Source organism: Procambarus clarkii, chromosome 63, assembly GCF_040958095.1.
Source record: "Procambarus clarkii isolate CNS0578487 chromosome 63, FALCON_Pclarkii_2.0, whole genome shotgun sequence".
Classification (NCBI taxonomy): Eukaryota; Metazoa; Arthropoda; class Malacostraca; order Decapoda; family Cambaridae; genus Procambarus; species Procambarus clarkii.
The window spans coordinates 13,215,549-13,241,686 of NC_091212.1; the positions used below are offsets into that span (position 1 = coordinate 13,215,549).

At 45.7% G+C, this 26,138-nt stretch overlaps 1 protein-coding gene across 3 annotated transcripts in view; it reads left to right on the plus strand.

Annotated features, from left to right (window-relative positions):
* LOC123769651 (EGFR adapter protein) overlaps positions 1 to 26,138 on the plus strand; it is a 657,698-nt gene that overhangs the window by 431,942 nt on the left and 199,618 nt on the right. For all 3 annotated transcript variants that reach the window (XM_069308737.1, XM_069308738.1, XM_069308739.1), the window contains one exon: positions 9,933 to 10,079. In XM_069308737.1, the coding sequence (XP_069164838.1) occupies positions 9,933 to 10,079 (147 nt within the window). The remainder of the gene's footprint in view (positions 1 to 9,932; positions 10,080 to 26,138) is intronic.

Consider the following 26,138-nt stretch of genomic DNA (forward strand, 5'->3'; position numbering starts at 1 on the left):
AGGGAGAGAGAGAGAGAGAGAGAGAGAGAGAGAGAGAGAGAGAGAGAGAGAGAGAGAGAGAGAGAGAGAGAGAGAGAGAGAGAGAGAGAGAGAGTCAGTCAGTCAGTCCAAAATATAATTACTTTATCCCAAACCTATAAGGTTAATGACATTCTCCAACTGCTACATACACTTTAGTAGATTTTTGTTAGGTTTTTATTATTGACCAATAAAACCCCACTCGAAGTTTCAGCCGATGGAAATCTATTTAACATCAGTTTCATCATGTCAGTGATTATTATCCTGTAGTTTTCTGTATCTTATTTAGTGCAGTTCCTGGACGTTAGGGGGCTGTGGCTCTGTTGGCCCCATCACTGTTCATTTCTCTGTTTAAATCGTGGTTTCACTGCAGATTTCAACTATTCCCTTTGAGGGGGTATCTGTAAGCCCTTTGGAAGGGGGGGAAGGAGTATCTGTAGCCCTTTGGGGGTATCTATTGACCTTCGAAGGGGTATCCTTTGTGTTCCTGACTATGCTTAAGTAAATTAATACAAAGCTAATGACTGATTTCAACAATGTGGCGAATGGAACATATTGGGCAATTTAGTGGGGGGGGGAGGGATATGGCGATAGATTGGGTAATCCACTGGAGGTATGGCGATAGATTAAGTAATCCACTTGCGGTATGGCAATAGATTGGGTAAGCCACTGGACGTTTGGCGATAGATTAGGTAACCCACTTGCGGTATGGCGATAGATTGGGGTAACCCATTACAGTCTCTAATCGCTAGAAAGGTTATATAAGAACCTCTAATACAGGCGATTGGTCTTGCAAGCCCAACGATTCGTGTATATAGCAAGGGAGGAAAATAAATAATAATTCGAGCGAGAGAATGGAGGGAGAGAGAATTACGAGAAAATAAATACTTCAGGTGATGAAAGGGCTTCGAAAGGACGCCGGATAAAAAAAAAATATATATTTTCCCATGACGTGAGCAAAATTGTTAATGAATACTAAATTTGCGTTGAGGGATTAAGAGAGGGGGGGAGGGGATTTTTTTTGCTTATATAGGGTTTCAGCACAGGGGGATTTTATCGTCTAAATAGGCAATTTATTTTTCATATATTTTTTTTTTATAGGAATGCCTCTTATATTTGAGGTCATGTGTGTGTGTGTGTGTGTGTGTGTGTGTGTGTGTGTGTGTGTGTGTGTGTGTGTGCGTGGGTGCACGTGCGTTGCAGTCGCTGGGGTAAATGTTCCCTGGTTTCAGCAAGTTGTGATGATTCTAAACGTGTATTGAGATGTCCATCAGGAGGGGGGTCGCTAAACAGTTTTGAACACATTCATCACGTGAACAACCTTATCAGTAGTGATATCTCAGACGTCATCAGCTGTCAAACTTGTCAAGACGTCATCAGCTGTCAAACATGTCAAGATGTCATCAACTGTCTCCTCTTGAGACGTCATCAACCTTTTGTTCGAAAAAAAATATCTCCTATTATCTGTTTCCCTCATTCACGATGATTCTCAGGGGTTCTCTAGTCTCCTGGAGTATAGAGGAGACGGCGAGGGTAGAGGAGAGAGAGAAGAGGCGAAGAAAGGAAGAAAGAAAGAAAGAAAGGGAAGGAAGTGAAAAGAAGAACTAAAAGCAAAGTCCAACATTATATAGACCCGTTGGTATTTTTAGAACGTATATACACAAGAGGCAAGAGAAAAGAGATGATGATAGGATATAGAGGGAAGAGATAGGAGGAAGAGGGGGAGTGGAGGGAGGGAGGAAGAAAGAGGGGAATAGAAAGGCGAGTAAATGATGAGGAAGTAATTGAAAGTGACAACCTGGCTACCTCCAAGACTAATGTGTTTGTGTGTGTGTGTGTGTGTGTATGTATGTTTTCGAGTGAGTTTGTATGTTTATGTGTGTATGTGTGGCGCCGTCGTTCTGTGAATGTGTGTCGGAGGAGTCGGCGGCACTATGTTTAAAATAAAGATTTGTTATACAAATACGTATAACTAAACCTGAAGTCGAATGTATTACCTCCAGAGGATGTATTTTTTTTTGGTATCTGTTGAAAAGGAATGTGTAGTTACCTCTCGTTGGTTCTGCAAACGGAAGGAGGAACCACCAACGCTGAGAAAACATCAACGATCTGACTAAAGAAAGAGAGTCCGTTATGGAACAAATCCACAAGGGCCGTGACGAGGATTCGAACCTACGTCCGAGATCATCCCAGACGTTCCGTTGTGTGCTGGTAGTTGACTTATTAGCTTCATGGTACTAAAGCCTTTATCACCCAGTGTGCGATATAGCGTTTAGCATGAAGATATCAAATCATGAAGATAGCAAAACATGAAGATATCAAGACATGAAGATATCAAAACACGAAGATATCAAAACACGAAGATATCAAAACACGACGATATCAAAACATGAAGATATCAAAACACGAAGATATCAAAACACGAAGATATCAAAACACGAAGATATCACCTCTTCCATGCATGTTAACATTATCGGCCACAGTCTCTCAGCTATATACATCCGGCCTAAGACAGCGGTTTAGTGAATTGATAATTGCCATTTGCAATCGTGTCCAGAGAGAGAAAGGGCTTCAAGCGACCTCCTGGAAATCTGTCTGGAGTCATGCCAAGAGCCGTCATAATACCTCTCACTCCTTTCTTATCTTGAGGTTATCTTGAGATGATTTCGGGGCTTTAGTGTCCCCGTGGCCCGGTCCTCGACCAGGCCTCCACCCCCAGGAAGCAGCCCGTGACAGCTGACTAACACCCAGGTACCTATTTTACTGCTAGGTAATAGGGGCATAGGGTGAAAGAAACCCTGCCCATTGTTTCTCGCCGGCGCCTGGGATCGAACCCAGGACCACAGGATCACAAGTCCCGCGTGCTGTCCGCTCGGCCGACCGGCTCCCTATTCCTATTCCAGTCATTCGTGGAACTGGCATTCCATTCTTCGTTTAACTCAATATAACTTTTCCCTCCGACTCTCATAGATGTCTCCGTTTACATAGCTATATTAAACACAGCCGGGGAAGGGGGGGGGGAGGGGGAAAGAAGTATGTTATCATATCTCAAAAGAATGGCAAGAGATGATTCCATAGAAAGTCAAAAAATATAGAATTGAAGAGCAAGGTGCTCTGAATGGGAGATTGTAAATTGTGTGGCAGGTAGATTGGTGTGGGGGCCCCCCCCCCCTTGGGTTTGTTGACGGGGTTAGGGGGGGTTTGGGGGCCCCCTAGACCAGGGGGGGCCCCTTACAGGGGGGGGAAAGCTGAAGACTCACCTGAGCAATTGATGCATATATTGTGTATGTTTTGCGAATATATGAGATTTTATCGTGCATCAATAGCGGAGTTTATTTGTTATGTTTTGATACAGCCTTTGTCGCTGGTGTGTGTGTGTGTGTGTGTGTGTGTGTGTGTGTGTGTGGGGGGGGGGGGGGCACCCGTTAGACAAACAAACAAACCCGTTTTGTTTACCTTCAAAATGTTTAATTCATGCTGCCTTTTTTTTTGTTTACATTGAACTGATTTTTTTTTTGAGAATAATCTGGTTATTGGCAAAAAAAAATATATATGAACCAAGAGTCGTGATAACATTACATGAACGTGTACCGAACCTGTTTGACCCGGATTTTTTTTGGGGGGTATTACTTGCTTCTGTTCTATGTTGATGTAACTAAATTTGCTGGAACCCCTTGCTGGATGATGGAACCCCTAGCGGGAGCCCCTGGCCGGCTGGTGGACCCTACCCCTACTTGTTGCACGCACTATGTAGTAGCACCTATGGCTAGGTGAGCAGAGCAGTGGTGGAGATGATTGGGGGTGTGTGGGGGGGGGGGGACCTGGTGATTGGGGGTGAGTGGGGGGACCTGGTGATTGGGGGATGGGGGGAAAAGAGAAAAACCTTAACATCATTCGTTAATTTCTCAATTAATATTTCTCGGTTTAAAAGGAGAATAAATTATTTCTTTCTCGTTTTAAGACAAAAGTTCAGAAGACAATACCAGTCGCTAATTGATGTTATCCACTCCCCCATTTCACCTATTACAGGAAGATTGAAAATGAGATGGAAAATATAAGACTTTACCAAGTCCCAATTAGAGTAATTAGTGGACTAACTCGACCGTAGCAATGTTGACTTTCCTTGCAATTAAAATTAGACTTGGCTGGCAGTGCCCAACCAGTTATGGGCTGGTCGCTAGAGCGACAGTCTCGCTTCATGCAGGTCGGCGTTCAATCCCCGATCTTGTCTTCGGCGGCTGTTATCTGGTCGCCATGGAAACGTAGTACTAATTAGAAAGTAAACTGATGCCTCGAAATATCTGTCCCAGAGTCGCTGGTGCTGCGTAAACCAGAGTAGCTGTGGCTGGAGCTCTGTAAACCAGAGTAGCTGTGGCTGGAGCTCTGTAAACCTCTTACAGCCTCTGTGTAAATCTCTGTGTAAACCCCCTTACAGCCTCTGAATATTGGGGGGGTTGCCAGTAATTAAGGAGAAATTGAACTTATAATTGAACTTACGATTGAATTCTGTGTCGAATTTCACCTTAAAAGCTGTCGATTGCCCTTATAGGGTGCCGAGCGGACAGCACACTGGACTTGTGATCCTGTGGTCCTGGGTTCGATCCCAGGCGCCGGCGAGAAACAATGGGCAAAGTTTCTTTCACCCTATGCCCCTGTTACCTAGCAGTAAAATAGGAACCTGGGTGTTAGTCAGCTGTCACGGGCTGCTTCCTGGGGGTGGAGGCCTGGTCGAGGACCGGGCCGCGGGGACACTAAAAAAAAAAGCCCCGAAATCATCTCAAGATAACCTCAAGATGGTGTAGATACTTCCTGGTCTTTTGTCAGTCCCCCATCTTCATTACTTTACATTTGCTGGGGTTAAACTCTACAAGCCATTTATTTGCCCACGTCTGGAGTTTGTGGACGTGTGTATGTGTGTAATGACTTAAGCTTGTAAACTGGTGATATTGGGTATTAATTATCATTACAAGTATGCAAATGTGTGTGTCTCAGGAATTACCCCAAGCTGCTCTGAAGGTTTTGCGATCATCTCAGCTTCTGCTTCCTCAGTCAGGAGAGGCTGAGGGAGGCTGGAGCAGTCCGGAGATAATATCTCAGATGAGCGACGTTGCCACAGAGATGGTATCCAACCCTGGTATTCTGCGTCGCAGCCAGGCGCGTCCAACCAGCCAAGACTAACCAGTCAAGTCCAACCAGTCAAGTCCAACCAGTCAAGTCCAACCAGTCAAGTCCAACCAATCAAGTCCAACCAGTCAAGTCCAACCAATCGAGTCCAACCAGCCAAGTCCAACCAATCAAGTACAACCAGCCAACTTCAACCAACTAAGTCCAACCAGCCAAAATTTAACCATCCAGCTACTCAGCCATCCAGCTAACCAACCTGCCAACCAATCAATCAGTTGGCCAGCTAGTATTCTAAAAATCATCCCAATATCAAGCAAAGAGATATATTAACATCTAACAGAAAATGTTAGCCAGTTATATATATGTATATATATATATATATATATATATATATATATATATATATATATATATATATATATATATATATATATATATATATATAAAGAGAGAGAGAGAGAGAGAGAGAGAGAGAGAGATATTGAGGAGATCTTGGAGACATCTCCCGTCACGCAGGGTGCAGTTGCACCTCCACAGATCTCCAGTATCAGCTCTTGATACTGGTAATGGCTCCAAAGGGCCACCACTTACGGGCTATTCATGCCCGTGCCACCTTTTGGGTGGCTTAATCTTCATCAATCAATCAATGAGGCGATCTAATCAGTCAGTCAACTGTAGATAGCGAGTTAGATAACCAGTCACTCAAGATATCAAGCAACAATGAGCCCTGAAACCCACCAGCCGAATACCAGTTTGACTGTTAAAGCATTTATTGTTTTTTTTAGTAGAGCGACTGTTTCACTTCTTGCAGGTCGACGTTCAATCCCCGACCGTCCTCCAAGTGGTTGGGCACCATTCCTTCCATACACCCGTCCCATCCCAAATCCTTATCCTGATACCTTTTTCCAAGGGCTGTATAGTCGTATTGGCTTGGCGCTTTCTCCTCATAGCTCCTTTCCCAGTATTCTGCTTGCTATATGATTCTCTTCGGCGGTAGCGTTTGGGCTCTTATTATCCTTTTTTATCAAAATAATGTCGCCGTCAAGATCGCTATTTGGCGCTTACACACAGAAAAAAAAGGCTCTGAATTTATTTTTTGGGTTTCAGATTTATTTTAACCATTTGTGGCTGCCTTTTGAGAGGTTTTTCTGTGGAAGGAGAAGACGTCTGGCTCTTTTCTGTCTCAAGATTTGGTGAAGGGAAGAAGCAGTGGTGTCTCGGAGAGGCTGCTGACTCCTTGAAGGTGTTCTTTTGATGTGGAAGAATGGCATCGAACTATTGGGGTATTGGTCTCGGTGTGTCTGTCAAAACCGCTTGGGCACGGTGTATTGGGATGAATAATACGGTGAACACACACACACACACACGCACACACACACACACACACACACACACACACACACACACACACACACACACGCACGCACGCACACACACACACACACACACACACACACACACACACACACATACACACACACACACACACACACACACACACACACACACGCACACACACACACACACACACACACACACACGCACACACACACACACACATACACACACACTGTTGTGTGTGTGTGTGTGTCTACCTGTTGATTGACGGTTGAGAGGCGGGATCAAAGAGCTAAAGCTCAACCCCCACAATCACAACTAGGTGAGTACACACACACACACACACACGCGCACAGAGGAGACTGATAGCTGAATGGACAGCGCTCGGGATTCGTAGTCTTAGGCTCCTGGTGATCGATCCCCGATGGAGGCGGAAACAAATAGGCAGAGTTTCTTTCACCCTAACGCACCTCTTCACCTAGCAATAAATAGCTACCTGTGAGTTAGACAGCTGCCCCGGGCTACTTCCTTGGGGGGACCGGTGAGAAAAAAAAATTGATTGACAGTTGAGAGACGGGGCCGAAAGAGTCAGAGCTCAACCCCCGCACGCACAATCGGTTTGACAGCTCCAAGAGGCTGAGTGAACGGAAGGGAACTACCAGGGGAAAGCACTAAGCCATTAGGATTATATACCACTTTAAAAGGGTCAAAATAAGGAAGGGAAAGACCTGGGAGAGGGAAGGGGGCTCCTAGGAGAGAGATAGAGGGGGGGGGGGTTCCTAGGAGAGGGAAGGGGGAGTTGTGGAAGAGGGAAGAAGGGTATCTGGAAGAGGTAGAGACCACCTCTTTTATATATATTATATATATATATATATATATATATATATATATATATATATATATATATATATATATATATGTCGTACCTAGTAGCCAGAACGCACTTGTCAGCCTACTATGCAAGGCGAAATTTGCCTAATAAGCCAAGTTTTCCTGAATTAATATATTTTCTCAAATTTTTTTCTTATGAAAAGATAAAGTTACCCATTTCATTATGTATGAGGTCAATTTTTTTTTTATTGGAGTTAAAATTAATGTAGATATATGGCCGAACCTAACCAACCCTACCTAACCTAACCTATCTTTATAGGTTAGGTTAGGTTAGGTAGCCGAAAAAGTTAGGTTAGGTTAGGTTAGGTAGGTTAGGTAGTCGAAAAACAATTATTTCATGAAAACTTGGCTTATTAGGCAAATCGGGCCTTGCAGAGTAGGCTGAGAAGCGCGTTCTGGCTACTAGGTACGACATATATATATATATATATATATATATATATATATATATATATATATATATATATATATATATATATATATATATATATATATATATATATATATATATATATATATATATCCCTTCTCCAATCCTGTGTTTTGTTATCCTTTTATTTCGTGTTCAGTTGATAGTTTTATATTTATTTATTGTATATAAGTTCTTAAAGCGAATCTCACGAGCTTCTTATACAGAGTTAATATTCCTTTGTTATTAATATTGTTTGGTTGACACACCAGTAAACGACTGCAACAATGACTATAAATTATAGTTTTAATTGCAAACATTAAATAGGCAATGATTACATTTGCAGGCGATGAGTCACAATAAAGTGGCTGAAGTATGTTGACCAGACCACACACTAGAAATTGAAGGGACGACGACGTTTCGGTCCGTCCTGGACCATTCTCAAGTCGCAATCGACTTGAGAATGGTCCAGGACGGACCGAAACGTCGTCGTCCCTTCAATTTCTAGTGTGTGGTCTGGTCAACAATGATTACATTGTATTTTTATTTGATTTAGTAAGTTCGAGCCCCCCGGAGGGTATAATTAGGGAGTATTAGAGTCAAGTTTTGCCAAAGACGGTGAAGCAAGACGGTGTTCTTCGACCTGTGCTACTTTAGCGACCGTAGATATCGCTGCTGGTATGTGAGGTTCGATACCCGCGAATAAGGAAAAGGTGGAAGAAACAATACGTCCTCAAGATTGATCTTAAATTCCCCCCGCTCTCCTGGCCCCCTCCACAAATAAGTTGCCCTTATCACGTTAATTTAGGACTCGGACGTGCAGTTCAATGTGGCCTGCAGGTCTACAAAAAATTTAGCCGAGGTGCGGAACTTCAGTATAGTCTACCTAGGATTGTGCACGTTTTCTTTAATACGCGGTGAATAACTTTATAGAAAATGATCGAAGCGGGTATATTTGATGGGGTAACTAAAGTTAAAAAATGTTCGTCACACGTTCACAAAACTAGTGATAAATCCATGAAATCCATCAATTTGCTTCACGGAAGGATTAATATTGTTTCATTATTGATTAATTGATATTGATTAATTGATATTGATTAATTGATGTTGCTTAATTGATGTTGATTAGTTAATATTGATTAATTGATGTTGATTAATTGATGTCGATTAGTTAATATTGATTAATTGATATTGATTAATTAATGCTGAGCTACTGAGACGAATAGTTAAGAGATTAACCGATTGCTCCGGATGGTTCAAAACGACCCAATTGGGGTTGGGAAATGGCCTTTCGACTTGAATCAAGCAAAGGCAAGGTGATGAGCCTTAGGCCTGGGACGTTGCAGTCGTTGATACATTTTAGTACATGTCAACAATGCCACCGTGATAAAGGTAAGATGCATAGGTTTCGTAAGGGTTAAAATCTGACCCCCCTGGTTGTTAGTGTGTGTTCTGGCTATAGTGAACGGGGATGATTTTTGTAAGACATGCTCAAGTAACGTGATATCAACGCAGGATAAACGTTATCAGCGTTGATGTATTGTTGCAGATATCTAGCTAGCCTAGATGTATTCACCTAGTTGTGCTTGCGGGGGTTGAGCTTTGCTCTTTGGTCCCGCCTCTCAACCGTCAATTAACTGTTTACTAACTACTTATTTTCCCCACACCACGCTGTATTTTATTTTATTTATTTTATTTTATTTATATATATACAAGAAGGTACATTGGGTTTGAGAGAATACATTGGATAGTACAGTATTTACATTCTTGTAAAGCCACTAGTACGCGCAGCGTTTCGGGCAGAGAATTCCATACAGTGTTATTGTATAATTCCATACAGTTATTTATTGTTACAGAATTCCATACAGGGCTGTATTCCATACAGTATTCCAACTACATCAAGACCACGCTGGATATACTAAACCAATACAGTAGATACTGGCTGATCTATGAGCTGTATCCATGTATCCATGTATCTTAGATTCAAGTATTTAGAGCCTTGTTTTAACTGATGAATCTGTAGTTTAGACACGTACGCTGGGCGGTCAGAGTTCAATCCCCCAACCTTAATGTCTTAACCTGGCTATGCATTACATTAATATGATTTCACTGTGCCTTAGAGATGACTTGTAAGATCTCTTCTTCCTTACAGACGGTGTATATGGCCCATGCTCTGAGAAGGATCAGCTACGCTACCTGCGACCCTGAACACCGACAATTCAGCTTTCTCGCCCGAGAACCCAAGGGCCATTTTTCCCTGCAGTACTGCCACGCTTTCCTCACCCACGCTGCCGATCAGGTGAGTCAATGTCTACCTTCCTGTTGAGTGTCTCGGAGAGGCTGCACCTAACCTACCAGAGGACCTAAAACAGAAAACGGGACAGTATGTTAGTTCCGCGAGCCGATTCCATTTTATAGTACGAGAGATTTTTGGCCTTTGGTAGGTTATCTTGAGATGATTTCGGGGGCTTAGCGTCCCCGCGGTCCGGTCCTCGACCAGGCCTCCTTTACGTCAAAATGCGACGTTCTATTAGGAGGGCGGACTGCCAGCTTGTGACACGAGCAGAGGACACAAGCGGTACAGGTCAGAGGTCAGCTGGTGCTGGTCTGCGTTCATGTTTGAACCTATCATAGGGGCAGGTCATTTTGAGGAGAAAGCGCTAAGCCGGTATGATTTCATTGCACGTGGAAATGTATTCTGGTATAGGACGAAAGGACGGAATGGTGCCAAACCCACTTGGACAGTCGGGGATCGAACGCCGGCTTGCAAGAAGCGAGGCAGCCGTTGTGTCGACCAAGTGGATATGGTGAAGTTGTATATTAATGTATCCAGCGACAGACAGAGACAGGCAGATTGACAGACACAGACATATTGATTGACAGTTGAGAGGCGGGCGGAAAGAGCAGAGCTCAACCCCCGCAATCACAACTAGGTAAATACAGACAGACAGACAGACAGACAGACAGACAGACAGACAGACAGACAGACAGACAGACAGACAGAAAAAGGTAGGGGAATTCATGCCACTTCTAACTAATGCTCACTGAACAGCTCTATTTTATAACTCTTTTACAGAAATTTCAAAAACTTGAATCCACTGTGAAGAAAAAAAAAAAAAAAAAAAAACACATTTCAAACTCCTCAGTTTGAAATGTGAAAACTCCTTCTCAAACTCCTTCAAACACACCTCAAACATTTCCACCTCCTGCGACACTGGCGGTGCTGGGCAGTGACGCGTGAGTATACACTCTCAGATCTTCACTGTTGATGTCTCAGGAGGTGTGAGTATACACTCTCAGATCTTCACTGTTGATGTCTCAGGAGGTGTGAGTATACACTCTCAGATCTTCACTGTTGATGTCTCAGGAGGTGTGAGTATACACTCTCAGATCTTCACTGTTGATGTCTCAGGTGTGAGTATACACTCTCAGATCTTCACTGTTGATGTCTCAGGAGGTGTGAGTATACACTCTCAGATCTTCACTGTTGATGTCTCAGGAGGTGTGAGTATACACTCTCAGATCTTCACTGTTGATGTCTCAGGAGGTGTGAGTATACGCTCTCAGATCTTCACTGTTGATGTCTCAGGACGCGTGAGTATACACTCTCAGATCTTCACTGTTGATGTCTCAGGAGGTAGCTGTGTCTCCCTATAGCTGTGCTGTGTGAAGGACCTGCTATAGACACGGTCAGAGGCCCTGGGCCAGATTCACGAAGCAGTTACACAAGTACTTACGAACCTGTACATCTTTTCCCAATCTTTGACGACTTTGTTTACAATTATTAAACAGTTAATGAGCTCCGAAGCACCAGGAGACTGTTTATAACAATAACAACCGCTGATTGGGAAGTTTTCATGCTTGTAAACTGTTTAATCAATGTAACCAAAGCCGTCAAAGATTGAGGAAAGGATGTACACGTTCGTAAGTACTTGCGTAACTGCTTCGTGAATCTGGCCCCAGGTTCGTAAGCACTTGCGTAACTGCTTCGTGAATCCGGGTCCCTATCTATAACTTTCCAACCTCTCGTCCCCGGTGCCAGTCATTTGCTAGTGGTTCAGGCACTCGGAGGCCTGTAGTTAGACCTGCCGCAGTTGAGTATACCTCTTTTGTATACTCTCGCAGTTTACTTATAGTCTGTAGTTATTGTTTGGGACTCAAGTGTGCTTTCAGGTTGGGCAGTAAAGGTATTTTCGGTGGCATTAAATATCCATCCAAGCTTTGGTTATACATTTGGACGCAGCTACAAGAGTTGGTTATACATCTAGATGCAGTTACCAGCTTTGGTTATACCTTTAGAAGCAGCTACAACCGTTAGTTATACCTTTAGACGCAGCTACAACCGTTAGTTATACCTTTAGACGCAGCTACAACCGTTGGTTATACCTTTAGAAGCAGCTACAACCGTTGGTTATACCTTTAGACGCAGCTACAACCGTTGGTTATACCTTTAGAAGCAGCTACCAACGTTGGTTATACCTTTAGAAGCAGCTACAACCGTTGGTTATACCTTTAGAAGCAGCTACAACCGTTGGTTATACCTTTAGAAGCAGCTACAACCGTTGGTTATACCTTTAGAAGCAGCTACAACCATTGGTTATACCTTTAGAAGCAGCTACCAACGTTGGTTATACCTTTAGAAGCAGCTACAACCGTTGGTTATACCTTTAGAAGCAGCTACAACCGTTGGTTATACCTTTAGACGCAGCTACAACCATTGGTTATACCTTTAGAAGCAGCTACAACCGTAGGTTATACCTTTAGAAGCAGCTACAACCGTTGGTTATACCTTTAGAAGCAGCTACAACCATTGGTTATACCTTTAGAAGCAGCTACAACCGTTGGTTATACCTTTAGAAGCAGCTACCAACGTTGGTTATACCTTTAGAAGCAGCTACAACCATTGGTTATACCTTTAGAAGCAGCTACCAACGTTGGTTATACCTTTAGAAGCAGCTACAACCGTTGGTTATACCTTTAGAAGCAGCTACAACCGTTGGTTATACCTTTAGAAGCAGCTACAACCGTTGGTTATACCTTTAGAAGCAGCTACAACCGTTGGTTATACCTTTAGAAACAGCTACAACCGTTGGTTATACCTTTAGAAGCAGCTACAACCGTTGGTTATACCTTTAGAAACAGCTACAACCGTTGGTTATACCTTTAGAAGCAGCTACCAACGTTGGTTATACCTTTAGAAGCAGCTACAACCATTGGTTATACCTTTAGAAGCAGCTACCAACGTTGGTTATACCTTTAGAAGCAGCTACAACCGTTGGTTATACCTTTAGAAGCAGCTACAACCGTTGGTTATACCTTTAGAAGCAGCTACAACCGTTGGTTATACCTTTAGAAGCAGCTACAACCGTTGGTTATACCTTTAGAAGCAGATACCAACGTTGGTTATACCTTTAGAAGCAGCTACAACCGTTGGTTATACCTTTAGAAACAGCTACAACCGTTGGTTATAAATCTAACAGTAGTCAACCAACGCTAATTACACATCACCGAAGTGGTAACGCAACATTAGCTCGTTCCTATATACTCGTTAATGAGTGCTAGTTACCCCCAAGATTAATTAATTTCTCCGCAGTAATTGGCCAACCATAATAAAATTGCAGCGGGGGGGGAGGGGGGGGGAGCAGTTACCAGCCTAAGATCAGTAGTTAATTAAAGCTAACCACCTCGTTAGCGACTCTAATGATCGCAGTAAAGGAGGGGCTTATCTATTCGTTTAAAGGTCCTTTGTCTTAGAGAGGTTGGTGGGTTGGTTAACAGGGAATTGGTAGTTAGTAGATTGTGGCTGTTTTAAGAGGGGTCGTATCACCTCACACACTTAAGATGTGTGGTCTAAGATTACTACCAAGGAGGTGTATTCACGTAGATGTGCTTGTGAGGGGGGGGGGAGGTTGAGCTCTGCCTCTGTTGCTGTTCTTGCTGCCTCTGTTGTTGCTGTTCCTACTGCCTCTGTTGCTGCTGTTCCTACTGCCTCTGTTGCTGCTGTTCCTACTGCCTCTGTTGCTGTTGTTCCTACTGCCTCTGTTGTTGCTGTTCCTACTGCCTCTGTTGCTGCTGTTCCTACTGCCTCTGTTGTTGCTGTTCCTACTGCCTCTGTTGTTGCTGTTCCTACTGCCTCTGTTGCTGCTGTTCCTACTGCCTCTGTTGCTGCTGTTCCTACTGCCTCTGTTGTTGCTGTTCCTACTGCCTCTGTTGCTGCTGTTCCTACTGCCTCTGTTGTTGCTGTTCCTACTGCCTCTGTTGCTGCTGTTCCTACTGCCTCTGTTGTTGCTGTTCCTACTGCCTCTGTTGCTGTTGTTCCTACTGCCTCTGTTGCTGCTGTTCCTACTGCCTCTGTTGCTGCTGTTCCTACTGCCTCTGTTGTTGCTGTTCCTACTGCCTCTGTTGCTGCTGTTCCTACTGCCTCTGTTGTTGCTGTTCCTACTGCCTCTGTTGCTGCTGTTCCTACTGCCTCTGTTGTTGCTGTTCCTACTGCCTCTGTTGCTGCTGTTCCTACTGCCTCTGTTGTTGCTGTTCCTACTGCCTCTGTTGTTGCTGTTCCTACTGCCTCTGTTGCTGTTGTTCCTACTGCCTCTGTTGCTGCTGTTCCTACTGCCTCTGTTGCTGCTGTTCCTACTGCCTCTGTTGTTGCTGTTCCTACTGCCTCTGTTGTTCATGTTCCTACTGCCTCTGTTGCTGCTGTTCCTACTGCCTCTGTTGTTGCTTTTCCTACTGCCTCTGTTGCTGCTGTTCCTACTGCCTCTGTTGTTCATGTTCCTACTGCCTCTGTTGCTGCTGTTCCTACTGCCTCTGTTGCTGCTGTTCCTACTGCCTCTGTTGCTGTTGTTTCTACTGCCTCTGTTGTTGCTGTTCCTACTGCCTCTGTTGCTGCTGTTCCTACTGCCTCTGTTGTTGCTGTTCCTACTGCCTCTGTTGCTGCTGTTCCTACTGCCTCTGTTGTTGCTGTTCCTACTGCCTCTGTTGCTGCTGTTCCTACTGCCTCTGTTGTTGCTGTTCCTACTGCCTCTGTTGTTGCTGTTCCTACTGCCTCTGTTGCTGTTGTTCCTACTGCCTCTGTTGCTGCTGTTCCTACTGCCTCTGTTGCTGCTGTTCCTACTGCCTCTGTTGTTGCTGTTCCTACTGCCACTGTTGTTGCTGTTCCTACTGCCTCTGTTGTTGCTGTTCCTACTGCCTCTGTTGCTGCTGTTCCTACTGCCTCTGTTGCTGCTGTTCCTACTGCCTCTGTTGTTGCTGTTCCTACTGCCTCTGTTGCTGCTGTTCCTACTGCCTCTGTTGTTCATGTTCCTACTGCCTCTGTTGCTGCTGTTCCTACTGCCTCTGTTGCTGCTGTTCCTACTGCCTCTGTTGCTGTTGTTCCTACTGCCTCTGTTGTTGCTGTTCCTACTGCCTCTGTTGCTGCTGTTCCTACTGCCTCTGTTGTTGCTGTTCCTACTGCCTCTGTTGCTGTTGTTCCTACTGCCTCTGTTGCTGTTGTTCCTACTGCCTCTGTTGTTGCTGTTCCAACTGCCTCTGTTGTTCATGTTAATACTGCCTCTGTTGCTGCTGTTCCTACTGCCTCTGTTGCTGTTGTTCCTACTGCCTCTGTTGTTGCTGTTCCTACTGCCTCTGTTGCTGCTGTTCCTACTGCCTCTGTTGCTGCTGTTCCTACTGCCTCTGTTGCTGCTGTTCCTACTGCCTCTGTTGCTGTTGTTCCTACTGCCTCTGTTGCTGTTGTTCCTACTGCCTCTGTTGTTGCTGTTCCTACTGCCTCTGTTGCTGCTGTTCCTACTGCCACTGTTGCTGTTGTTCGTACTGCCTCTGTTGTTGCTGTTCCTACTGCCTCTGTTGCTGTTGTTCCTACTGCCTCTGTTGTTGCTGTTCCTACTGCCTCTGTTGTTCATGTTCCTACTGCCTCTGTTGCTGCTGTTCCTACTGCCTCTGTTGCTGCTGTTCCTACTGCCTCTGTTGCTGTTGTTCCTACTGCCTCTGTTGTTGCTGTTCCTACTGCCTCTGTTGCTGCTGTTCCTACTGCCTCTGTTGTTGCTGTTCCTACTGCCTCTGTTGCTGCTGTTCCTACTGCCTCTGTTGTTCATGTTCCTACTGCCTCTGTTGCTGCTGTTCCTACTGCCTCTGTTGCTGCTGTTCCTACTGCCTCTGTTGCTGTTGTTCCTACTGCCTCTGTTGTTGCTGTTCCTACTGCCTCTGTTGCTGCTGTTCCTACTGCCTCTGTTGTTGCTGTTCCTACTGCCTCTGTTGCTGTTGTTCCTACTGCCTCTGTTGCTGTTGTTCCTACTGCCTCTGTTGTTGCTGTTCCAACTGCCTCTGTTGTTCATGTTAATACTGCCTCTGTTGCTGCTGTTCCTACTGCCTCTGTTGCTGTTGTTCCTACTGCCTCTGTTGTTGCTGTTCCTACTGCCTCTGTTGCTGCTGTTCCTACTGCCTCTGTTGCTGCTGTTCCTACTGCCTCTGTTGCTGCTGTTCCTACTGCCTCTGTTGCTGTTGTTCCTACTGCCTCTGTTGCTGTTGTTCCTACTGCCTCTGTTGTTGCTGTTCCTACTGCCTCTGTTGCTGCTGTTCCTACTGCCACTGTTGCTGTTGTTCGTACTGCCTCGGTTGTTGCTGTTCCTACTGCCTCTGTTGCTGTTGTTCCTACTGCCTCTGTTGTTGCTGTTCCTACTGCCTCTGTTGCTGCTGTTCCTACTGCCTCTGTTGTTGCTGTTCCTACTGCCTCTGTTGCTGCTGTTCCTACTGCCTCTGTTGCTGCTGTTCCTACTGCCTCTGTTGCTGCTGTTCCTACTGCCTCTGTTGCTGCTGTTCCTTCTGCCTCTGTTGTTGCTGTTCCTACTGCCTCTGTTGCTGCTGTTCCTACTGCCTCTGTTGTTGCTGTTCCTACTGCCTCTGTTGTTGCTGTTCCTACTGCCTCTGTTGCTGTTCCTACTGCCTCTGTTGCTGTTCCTACTGCCACTGTTGCTGCTGTTCCTACTGCCTCTGTTGCTGCTGTTCCTACTGCCTCTGTTGCTGCTGTTCCTACTGCCTCTGTTGTTGCTGTTCCTACTGCCTCTGTTGCTGTTCCTACTGCCCCTGTTGCTGCTGTTCCTACTGCCTCTGTTGCTGCTGTTCCTACTGTCTCTGTTGTTGCTGTTCCTACTGCCTCTGTTGCTGCTGTTCCTACTGCCTCTGTTGTTGCTGTTCCTACTGCCTCTGTTGCTGTTGTTCCTACTGCCTCTGTTGCTGCTGTTCCTACTGCCTCTGTTGCTGCTGTTCCTACTGCCTCTGTTGCTGCTGTTCCTACTGCCTCTGTTGCTGCTGTCCCTACTGCCTCTGTTGCTGCTGTTCCTACTGCCTCTGTTGCTGCTGTTCCTACTGCCTCTGTTGCTGCTGTTCCTACTGCCTCTGTTGCTGCTGTTCCTACTGCCTCTGTTGCTGCTGTTCCTACTGCCTCTGTTGCTGTTCCTACTGTTTCTGTTGCTGCTGTTCCTACTGCCTCTGTTGTTGCTGTTCCTACTGCCTCTGTTGCTGCTGTTCCTACTGCCTCTGTTGCTGCTGTTCCTACTGCCTCTGTTGCTGTTCCTACTGCCTCTGTTGCTGCTGTTCCTACTGCCTCTGGTGTTCATGTTCCTACTGCCTCTGTTGCTGCTGTTCCTACTGCCTCTGTTGCTGCTGTTCCTACTGCCTCTGTTGCTGCTGTTCCTACTGCCTCTGTTGCTGCTGTTCCTACTGCCCCTGTTGCTGCTGTTCCTACTGCCTCTGTTGCTGTTCTTACTGCCTCTGTTGCTCTTCCTTCTGCCTCTGTTGTTGCTGCTCCTACTGCCTCTGTTGCTGCTGTTTCCCCCCCCCCCCCTTCCCTTTTGAGCGAGATGATGCTGTTGGGTCTTTACGTTTCTGAGCAATGAATTCCATCGTTTGTGTTCAACGACGGTTTTCTCCTTCGATGGTTTTTCTCCTTTGGAAAGAAAGGTTTGGTGATGTGTTTCTTCAGGGAAAATATATTTGTTCGAAATGCCATCCGCATTCCTGTACGTAACACTAATGCTATTCGTCTCGAGTGACCTGCTTTGGTCCCCCCCTCCCTCCCCCCCACACCCCCCTCCTAGAGGGGGGGGGGTAGAGGTTCCTGTTGACCCCATGACCTAGGGGTTAAGGGTCAAATACTAGGGGGGGGGGAGGGGGGGAAAGGGAGTTCTAGTTATTCCTGGTTGGCTGGCATATATATATTGGCTTATCTCCACTACTGTACACGGGGGAGACATCTCCCGTCACGCAGGGTGCAGTCGCACCTCCACAGATCTCCAGTATCAGCTCTTGATACTGGTAATGGCTCAAAAGGGCCACCACCACTTACGGGCTGTTCATGCCTGTACCACCTTTTGGGTGGCTTAATCTTCATCAATCAATCACTACTGTAGTGATTCTCTTGTATCTGACCGTCTTCCTGTATTTGAGTACAGTTGGTTCAGCTGTTTGGTCTGATTGAAACAGTTACTTGTTTTTCTTTGATTATTGTTCTATTGTTCTTTGGCGTGTTCTGACTAATGAATATCTGATGGTAATGTTCTGTAGTATACAGTGGGTGGTGGTGGTGGAAGCATATATATATATATGTCTCCGTGGTGTAGTGGTAAGACACTCGCCTGGCGTTCCGCGAGCGCTATGTCATGGGTTCGTATCCTGGCCGGGGAGGATTTACTGGGCGCAATTCCTTAACTGTAGCCTCTGTTTAACGCAACAGTAAAATGTGTACTTGGTTGAAAAAACGATTCTTCGCGGCAGGGGATCGTATTCCAGGGACCTGCCCGAAACGCTACGCGTACTAGTGGCTGTATAAGAATGTAACAACTCTTGTATATATCTCAAAAAAAAAAAAAAAAAATATATATATATATATATATATATATATATATATATATATATATATATATATATATATATATATATATATATATATATATATAGGGAGAGAGAGAGTATATATATACTCAATTTTTTCCAATTATTGGGGGATTTTTGGTCAGTATTTCACCTGGGAATTATGTACTATGGGGCGGGGTTTTCATCCAGTGAATCGAGGCTCTTGGGCCACCAGCTGTGGGAGTGGGGCGTCTCATCTTGGGTCACCAGCTGTGGGAGTGGGGCGTCTCATCTTGGGCCACCAGCTGTGGGAGTGGGGCGTCTCATCTTGGGTCACCAGCTGTGGGAGCGGGGCGTCTCATCTTGGGCCACCAGCTGTGGGAGTGGGGCGTCTCATCTTGGGCCACCAGCTGTGGGAGTGGGGCGTCTCATCTTGGGCCACCAGCTGTGGGAGTGGGGCGTCTCATCTTGGACCACCAGCTGTGGGAGTGGGGCGTCTCATCTTGGGCCACCAGCTGTGGGAGTGGGGCGTCTCATCTTGGAGTAATCTTTCTAACATAAGGTCGTGGCGAGAGCTAGTGGTGGTAGTGGTGGTAGTAGTGGTGGTAGTGGTAGTGGTGGCAGGGACTAGGTGGGTATTAAAAAAGTTCGTGATCTGCTAAAGTGATGCTTTAGGCCATAAGATGAACACTTTAGCGTTGAATCGTAAATGCTAAATTTAGAGATCGTGATAACATTTCTGGCAGTAATGGTGATTGGATTTTCGGGTCTGCGGCCAGCATGGTGATGCTGAAGGCCACCAATGGCCAGGGGATGATGACAGATGATGGTGATAACACACCAACCGTGATGTGATAGTCATGACAGACTTGCCAATGATTGTTTATGCCTGTGGCATCCGGACTTTATATAATTACTGAAGATATATTGATACCAGTGATAAGGGGGGGGAGAGACCTGCTGAGATGATCTATGGTAGTGACAAGGCAGCCAGGGTCTCGAATCATGTCTTAACCAACCAACATTGTCGAGATTTGGCCACAGTTTGCTGTAAGAAAGTTATTACGATGGTTTAACCCGTCAAACACACACCAAAACTACGACGTTGGTACAACGTTCGAACAAGTTTTAACACCTAACCAGTTATAACAACCGATATAGCAAGTTGTAACAACGTTCTAATACGTCATAAACACGTTAAGCCAAGATGTAACAACTTTATTACAAGTTGTAACAAGCGGAAAATAGAGACATCACACACAGGGATCACACTAACGTGATGCATCAAATGAACAAATCCACAAGGGCCGTGACGAGGATTCGAACCTGCGTTTGGGAGCATCCCAGACACTGCCTTAATCGACTGAGCTACGACAGGGTTAGAGACAGTTTCGGTTTGTGTTTCCAGGGTAGGTCATACACAACCAGGCCTGAATAAAACCATCCCAGCAACCCAAACAATCCCAGAAAAATAGGGATTCTAGAGACAAAACGTCCCAGCAACCCACACCAAACTGCCAGCCAGCATCCACAGGCTGAACGGTTGATTCACATCCATCTAGAGGTCAAAGGTCACGAGTTACCCCATCAACAAGAGGGGTACATAATTACCCCAGCCTGTGCCATTAACCCCCCCCCCCAAGTACCACCTGCTGTACACCACGACCCCTTTACCAGCCATAACAGTCAGCTCTCTCCGCTGGGGTTATCAATCTGACAGTTTATGACGTGATATCCGGTTAAAGTAAGATATCTTGGAGCTGATTGGTCGAGAAGTGATGAACGCTGTGGAAGTTTATATAAGCATCATTTATGTGATTGGTTAGGGGACAGGTACAAGGGGAGATGGGGGGGGGGGAGGTGCCAATCTGGGCATCATGATTGTGATTGGTAGGTGCGGTGAAGGATTGGAGAGGCTTGAAGTGTCTCTTCACTGATGATTGGCTTAGTGGTGATGGTGGATAGTGTGCTATGCATCGTCTTGAATTGACGTTCCCGCATCTGTAATTGGCTGAGAGGAGACAGCGACTTGGAGAAGAGTTAAGTATCTGAGATAAGTGCTGTGGATAACGGCTGGTTCGGTAATTATCGTTCCTCAAGCGACCAAAAGCCAAGATGGCGGTCGTCGCGAGGCTTCGTTATCTGTCGTTCCTGAGGTTTCGTCTTCTGTCTGTTTTCGTGACGGTGATGAGCTCTAAAGCTTCATCAGCGGTCTCTCTGCAACACCAAACTGTTGTGGTTGGTACTGGGTTCTCAGGGCCACCTGAAGGGTGGTAGAGTGAGGCTGGCCAAATAGCTCTTCTAATTAGAGGAGTACACACACACACACATACACACATACACACATACACATACACACACACACACACACACACACACACACACACACACACACACACACACACACACACACACACACACACACACACAACATAAGAACGGCATTCAGAAACTTGTGTAAAGAATCATTCAGAACTTTGTATACCACATATGTCAGGCCAATCCTGGAGTATGCGGCCCAGCATGAAGTCCATATTTAATCTAGGATAAGACCAAACTGGAAAAGGTTCAAAGGTTTGCCACCAGACTAGTACCCGAGCTGAGAGGTATGAGCTACGAGGAGAAGACAGAAGAGTTAGGGGGACTTGATCACCACATTCAAGATTCTCAAGGGGATTGATAGGGTAGATAAAGACAGGCTATTTAACACAAGGGGCACACGCACTAGGGGACACAGGTTGAAACTGAGTGCCCAAATGAGCCACAGAGATATTACAAAAGAGCTTTTTTAGTATCAGAGTGGTTGACAAATGAAATGCATTAGGCAGTGATGTGGTGGAGGCTGACTCCATACACAGTTTCAAGTGTAGATATGATAGAGCCCAATAGGCTCAGGACCCTGTACACCAGTTGATTGACAGTTGAGAGGCGGGACCAAAGAGCCAGAGCTCAACCCCGGCAAGCACAAAGAGGTGAGTACACGACTAATCATAGGAGACTTCAACGACGGGAAGATAGATTGGGAGAACAGAGACCCACATGGAGGCCCAGACACATTGAGAGCTAAGCTGCTGGACGTGGCAACAAGAAACTTTATAAGTCAACACGTCAAGGGACCGACAAGAATGAGAGGAAAGGATGAACCAGCCTTGCTTGATCTGATATTTACCCTAAATGAGTCGGATATAAAGGAAATTAAGTTGGAAGCACCCTTGGGAATGAGTGATCACAGTGATCTTTGAGTACCTGATCGAGCTAGGAATTATCTCCCCCAAAAAAGAACTGGGAAACAAAGGGCTGGCGTACCGAAAGGGAAACTATGAGGAGATGAATAAATTCCTATGGGATATACCATGGGACACAGAACTCAGTCCGTACAAGACATGATGGACTATGTCACCCAAAAGTGTCAGGAAGCAGTTATATGAGGTGCTGTAGCGCAGTGGGCTGCGTAATCGTTGTACAACCGAAAGATTCTGGATGACATTCTCATGGCGGGATGGAGTTGAAGATTGACATAGAGCCTCTGTTCATCTAGCAGTAAATGGGTAACTGTACTGTGTGTGTGTGTATTATATATATATATATATATATATATATATATATATATATATATATATATATATATATATAAGCTGAACTGAAATATTCCTAGGCTTAGTAAAGCCCATATATGTACTATATTAAGCGTTGTTGGCCAATAGTGTGTAAATTATTTTCATATATAACTGAGTTTCATATATAAATATATTTATATATTTTCACATATAAAATATATGTGTTCACATATATTCAGCATCCGCATGTGGTGTTTCATGCCACATGCTTCGGCATTGACCCTTGCAACAAGTCTCTATTGCAGGGGGGGGGGACACATAAGAATATTAAGGTTAAATTCAACCCCTCTGCCCTCAGTGGCTGTATACATATGTATACTTATGCTAAATGTATTTACAAATTAATCGTCAAATCCTCTCGGTTTGCAGGCTGACCCGGATCGCCAATAGACTTTATTGGGGGTAGTTAGTAACAGCCAATCACCCTTGCGGTGGGGGTAGTGAGATCAGCCAATCCCCTTGCGCTGGGGGTAGTGAGATCAGCCAATCCCCTTGCGCTGGGGGTAGTGAGATCAGCCAATCCCCTTGCGCTGGGGGTAGTGAGATCAACCAATCCTCTTGCGCTGGGGGTAGTGAGATCAACCAATCCCCTTGCGCTGGGGGTAGTGAGATCAACCAATCCCCTTGCGCTGGGGGTAGTGAGATCAGCCAATCACCTTGCACTCTCAATGGGTCGGCCCGAAGTACAGTTAGCGCCCACTGTCAGCAAATAGGTATTCTGCTCACAGAATATGGCCCACATTGATGTGTGTCTAGGGGATCGACTAGGCACCATGCCATAACTGTTCGCCCCTATTCTCCCAGCAGTAATTGGGGGGTTGGATGGATGATGGTGGGTGGGGGGGGGGCCAGCCCCCGTGGCGACACAACAGGTAAACAGTAGCTAGAAGATTACAGGCTAGTCCCATCCATTACCCCCCAGGCCGGCCCACGCCAACCTCTCTTTTTCACGCCGATTAAAGAGACTTTAAAAAAGATTTCATGGGCTGTAAATGAGAGGTTTATCTCGCCTGCTGGGATCTGGGGGTCTTGGGGACTAACCGGACGGGACTCTTCCGACAGTCCCCGTCCAAGCCAGCGTCTTGTCAGACGGGCCAAGTGCGTCGTCTGTAGGCAAAGTGTTTTATCATTACGACCCGAGCGACCGGCTTGCGTAGCACGGTAGCCCGCGCCCAATTATTCTCTTTTATTTCGTGCGTTTCAGATTGTAGTGGACTGACGGGGAGGGAGAGAGGGAGGGAGGGAGGGAGGGAGGGAGGGAGAGAGGGAGAGAGAGAAAGAGGGAGGGAGAGAGGGAGAGAGGGAGGGAGGGAGAGAGGGAGAGAGAGAAAGAGGGAGGGAAAATGGGGGAGAGCCAGGACTGTTATCTTGAGGTTATCTTGAGATGATTTCGGGGCTTTAGTGTCCCCGCGGCCCGGTCCTCGACCAGGCCTCCACCCCCGGGAAGCAGCCCGTGACAGCTGACTAACACCCAGGTACCTATTTTACTGCTAGGTAACAGGGGCATAGGGTGAAAGAAACTCTGCCCTTTGTTTCTCGCCGGCGCCTGGGATCGAACCCAGGACCACAGGATCACAAGTCCAGCGTGCTGTCCGCTCGGCCGACCGGCTCCCTGTTGTTACAGTGTTGCCACACACACACACACACACACACACACACACACACACACACACACACACACACACACACACACACACACACACACACACACGTACCACCTATGTCAGACCAATCCTGGAGTATGCAGCCCCAGCATGGAGTCCATATCTAGTCAAGCATAAGACTAAACTGGAAAAGATTCAAAGGTTTGCCACCAGACTAGTACCCGAGCTGAGAGGTATGAGCTACGAGGAGAGACTACGGGAATTAAACCTCACTTCGCTGGAAGACAGAAGAGTAAGGGGGGGAAATGATCACAACATTCAAGATTCTCAAGGGAATTGATAGGGTAGATAAAGACAGTCTATTTAACACAAGGGGAACACACACAAGGGGACACAAGTGGAAACTGAGCGCCCAAATGAGCCACAGAGATATTATAAAGAACTTTTTTAGTGTCAGAGTGGTTGACAAATGGAATGCATTAGGAAGCAATGTGGTGGAGGCTGACTCCATACACAGTTTCAAGTGTAGATATGATAGAGCCCAGTACCTTGAGGTTACCTTGAGGTGCTTCCGGGGCTTAGTGTCCCCGCGGCCCGGTCGTCGACCAGGCCTCCTGGTTGCTGGACTGATCAACCAGGCTGTTGGACGCGGCTGCTCGCAGCCTGACGTATGAGTCACAGCCTGGTTGATCAGGTATCCTTTGGAGGTGCTTATCCAGTTCTCTCTAGAACACTGTGAGGGGTCGGCCAGTTATGCCCCTTATGTGTAGTGGAAGCGTGTTGAACAGTCTCTGGCCTCTGATGTTGATAGACTTCTCTCTCAGAGTACCTGTTGCACCTCTGCTTTTCAACGGGGGTATTCTGCACATCCTGCCATGTCTTCTGGTCTCATGTGGTGTTATTTCTGTGTGCAGGTTTGGGACCAGCCCCTCAATTATTTTCCACGTGTAAATTATTATGTATCTCTCCCGCCTGCGCTCAAGGGAGTACAGATTTAGGCTCTTTAGTCGGTCCCAGTAATTTAGATGTTTTACTGAGTGGATTCTAGCAGTAAAGGATCTCTGCACGCTCTCCAGGTCAGCAATTTCTCCAGCTTTGAAAGGGTCTGTCATTGTGCAGCAGTACTCCACTCTAGAGAGCACAAGCGTTTTGAAAAGTATCATCATCGGTATAGCATCTCTAGTGTGAAAAGTTCTTGTTATCCAACCTGTCATTTTTCTTGCAGTTGTGACGGCTACTTTATTGTGTTCTTTAAAGGTAAGGTCTTCCGACATGAGTACACCCATATCCTTTACATTGCCTTTTCGTTCTATGTTATGATTTGCCTGAGTTTTGTACGTGGTTTCCGTTTTTATATTTTCAATTTTTCCGTAGCGCATGAGCTGGAACTTATCCTCGTTAAACACCATATTATTTTCTGTAGCCCATAGAAAGACCTGATCTACATCTGATTAGAGGTTTGCCGTGTCCTCTATGTTGCCAACTCTCATGAAAATCCTAGTGTCATCTGCAAAGGATGATTCGGTGCTATAGGTTGTGTTCTTGTCTATGTCCGAAATGAGGATGAGAAAAAGTACTGGAGCAAGCACAGTACCCTGGGGAACTGAGCTCTTCACGGTTGATGGGCTGGATTTTATTTTGTTGACTATTACACATTGGGTTCTGTTAGTCAGGAAATTGTAGATCCATCTGCCTATTTTCCCGGTAAGAGTTCACAGGAACCTGTACACTCAGGAGTAGGCTCAGGAACCTGTACACCTGTTGCTTGACGGTTGAGAGGCGGGACCAGAGAGCCAGAGCTCAACCCCCACAAACACAACTAGGTGAATACACACACACACACACACACACACACACACACACACACACACACACACACACACACACACACACACACACACACACACACACACACACACACGTATGGGGTATGAGGAGCGCCTGAGGGAACTGTGCCTTACGACACTAGAAAGAAGAAGGGAGAGGGGGGACATGATAGGAACGTATAAGATACTCAGAGGGATTGACAGAGTGGACATAGACGAAATGTTCACATAGAATAGTAACAGAACGAGGGGACATGGATGGAAGCTTGAAACTCAGATGAGTCACAGAGATGTTAGGAAGTTTCCTTTTAGCGTGAGAGTAGTGGGAAAATGGAATGCACTTCAGGAACAGGTTGTGGAAGCAAATACTATTCATAATTTTAAAACCAGGTATGATAGGGAAATGGGACAGGAGTCATTGCTGTAAACAACCGATGCTCGAAAGGCGGGATCCAAGAGTCAATGC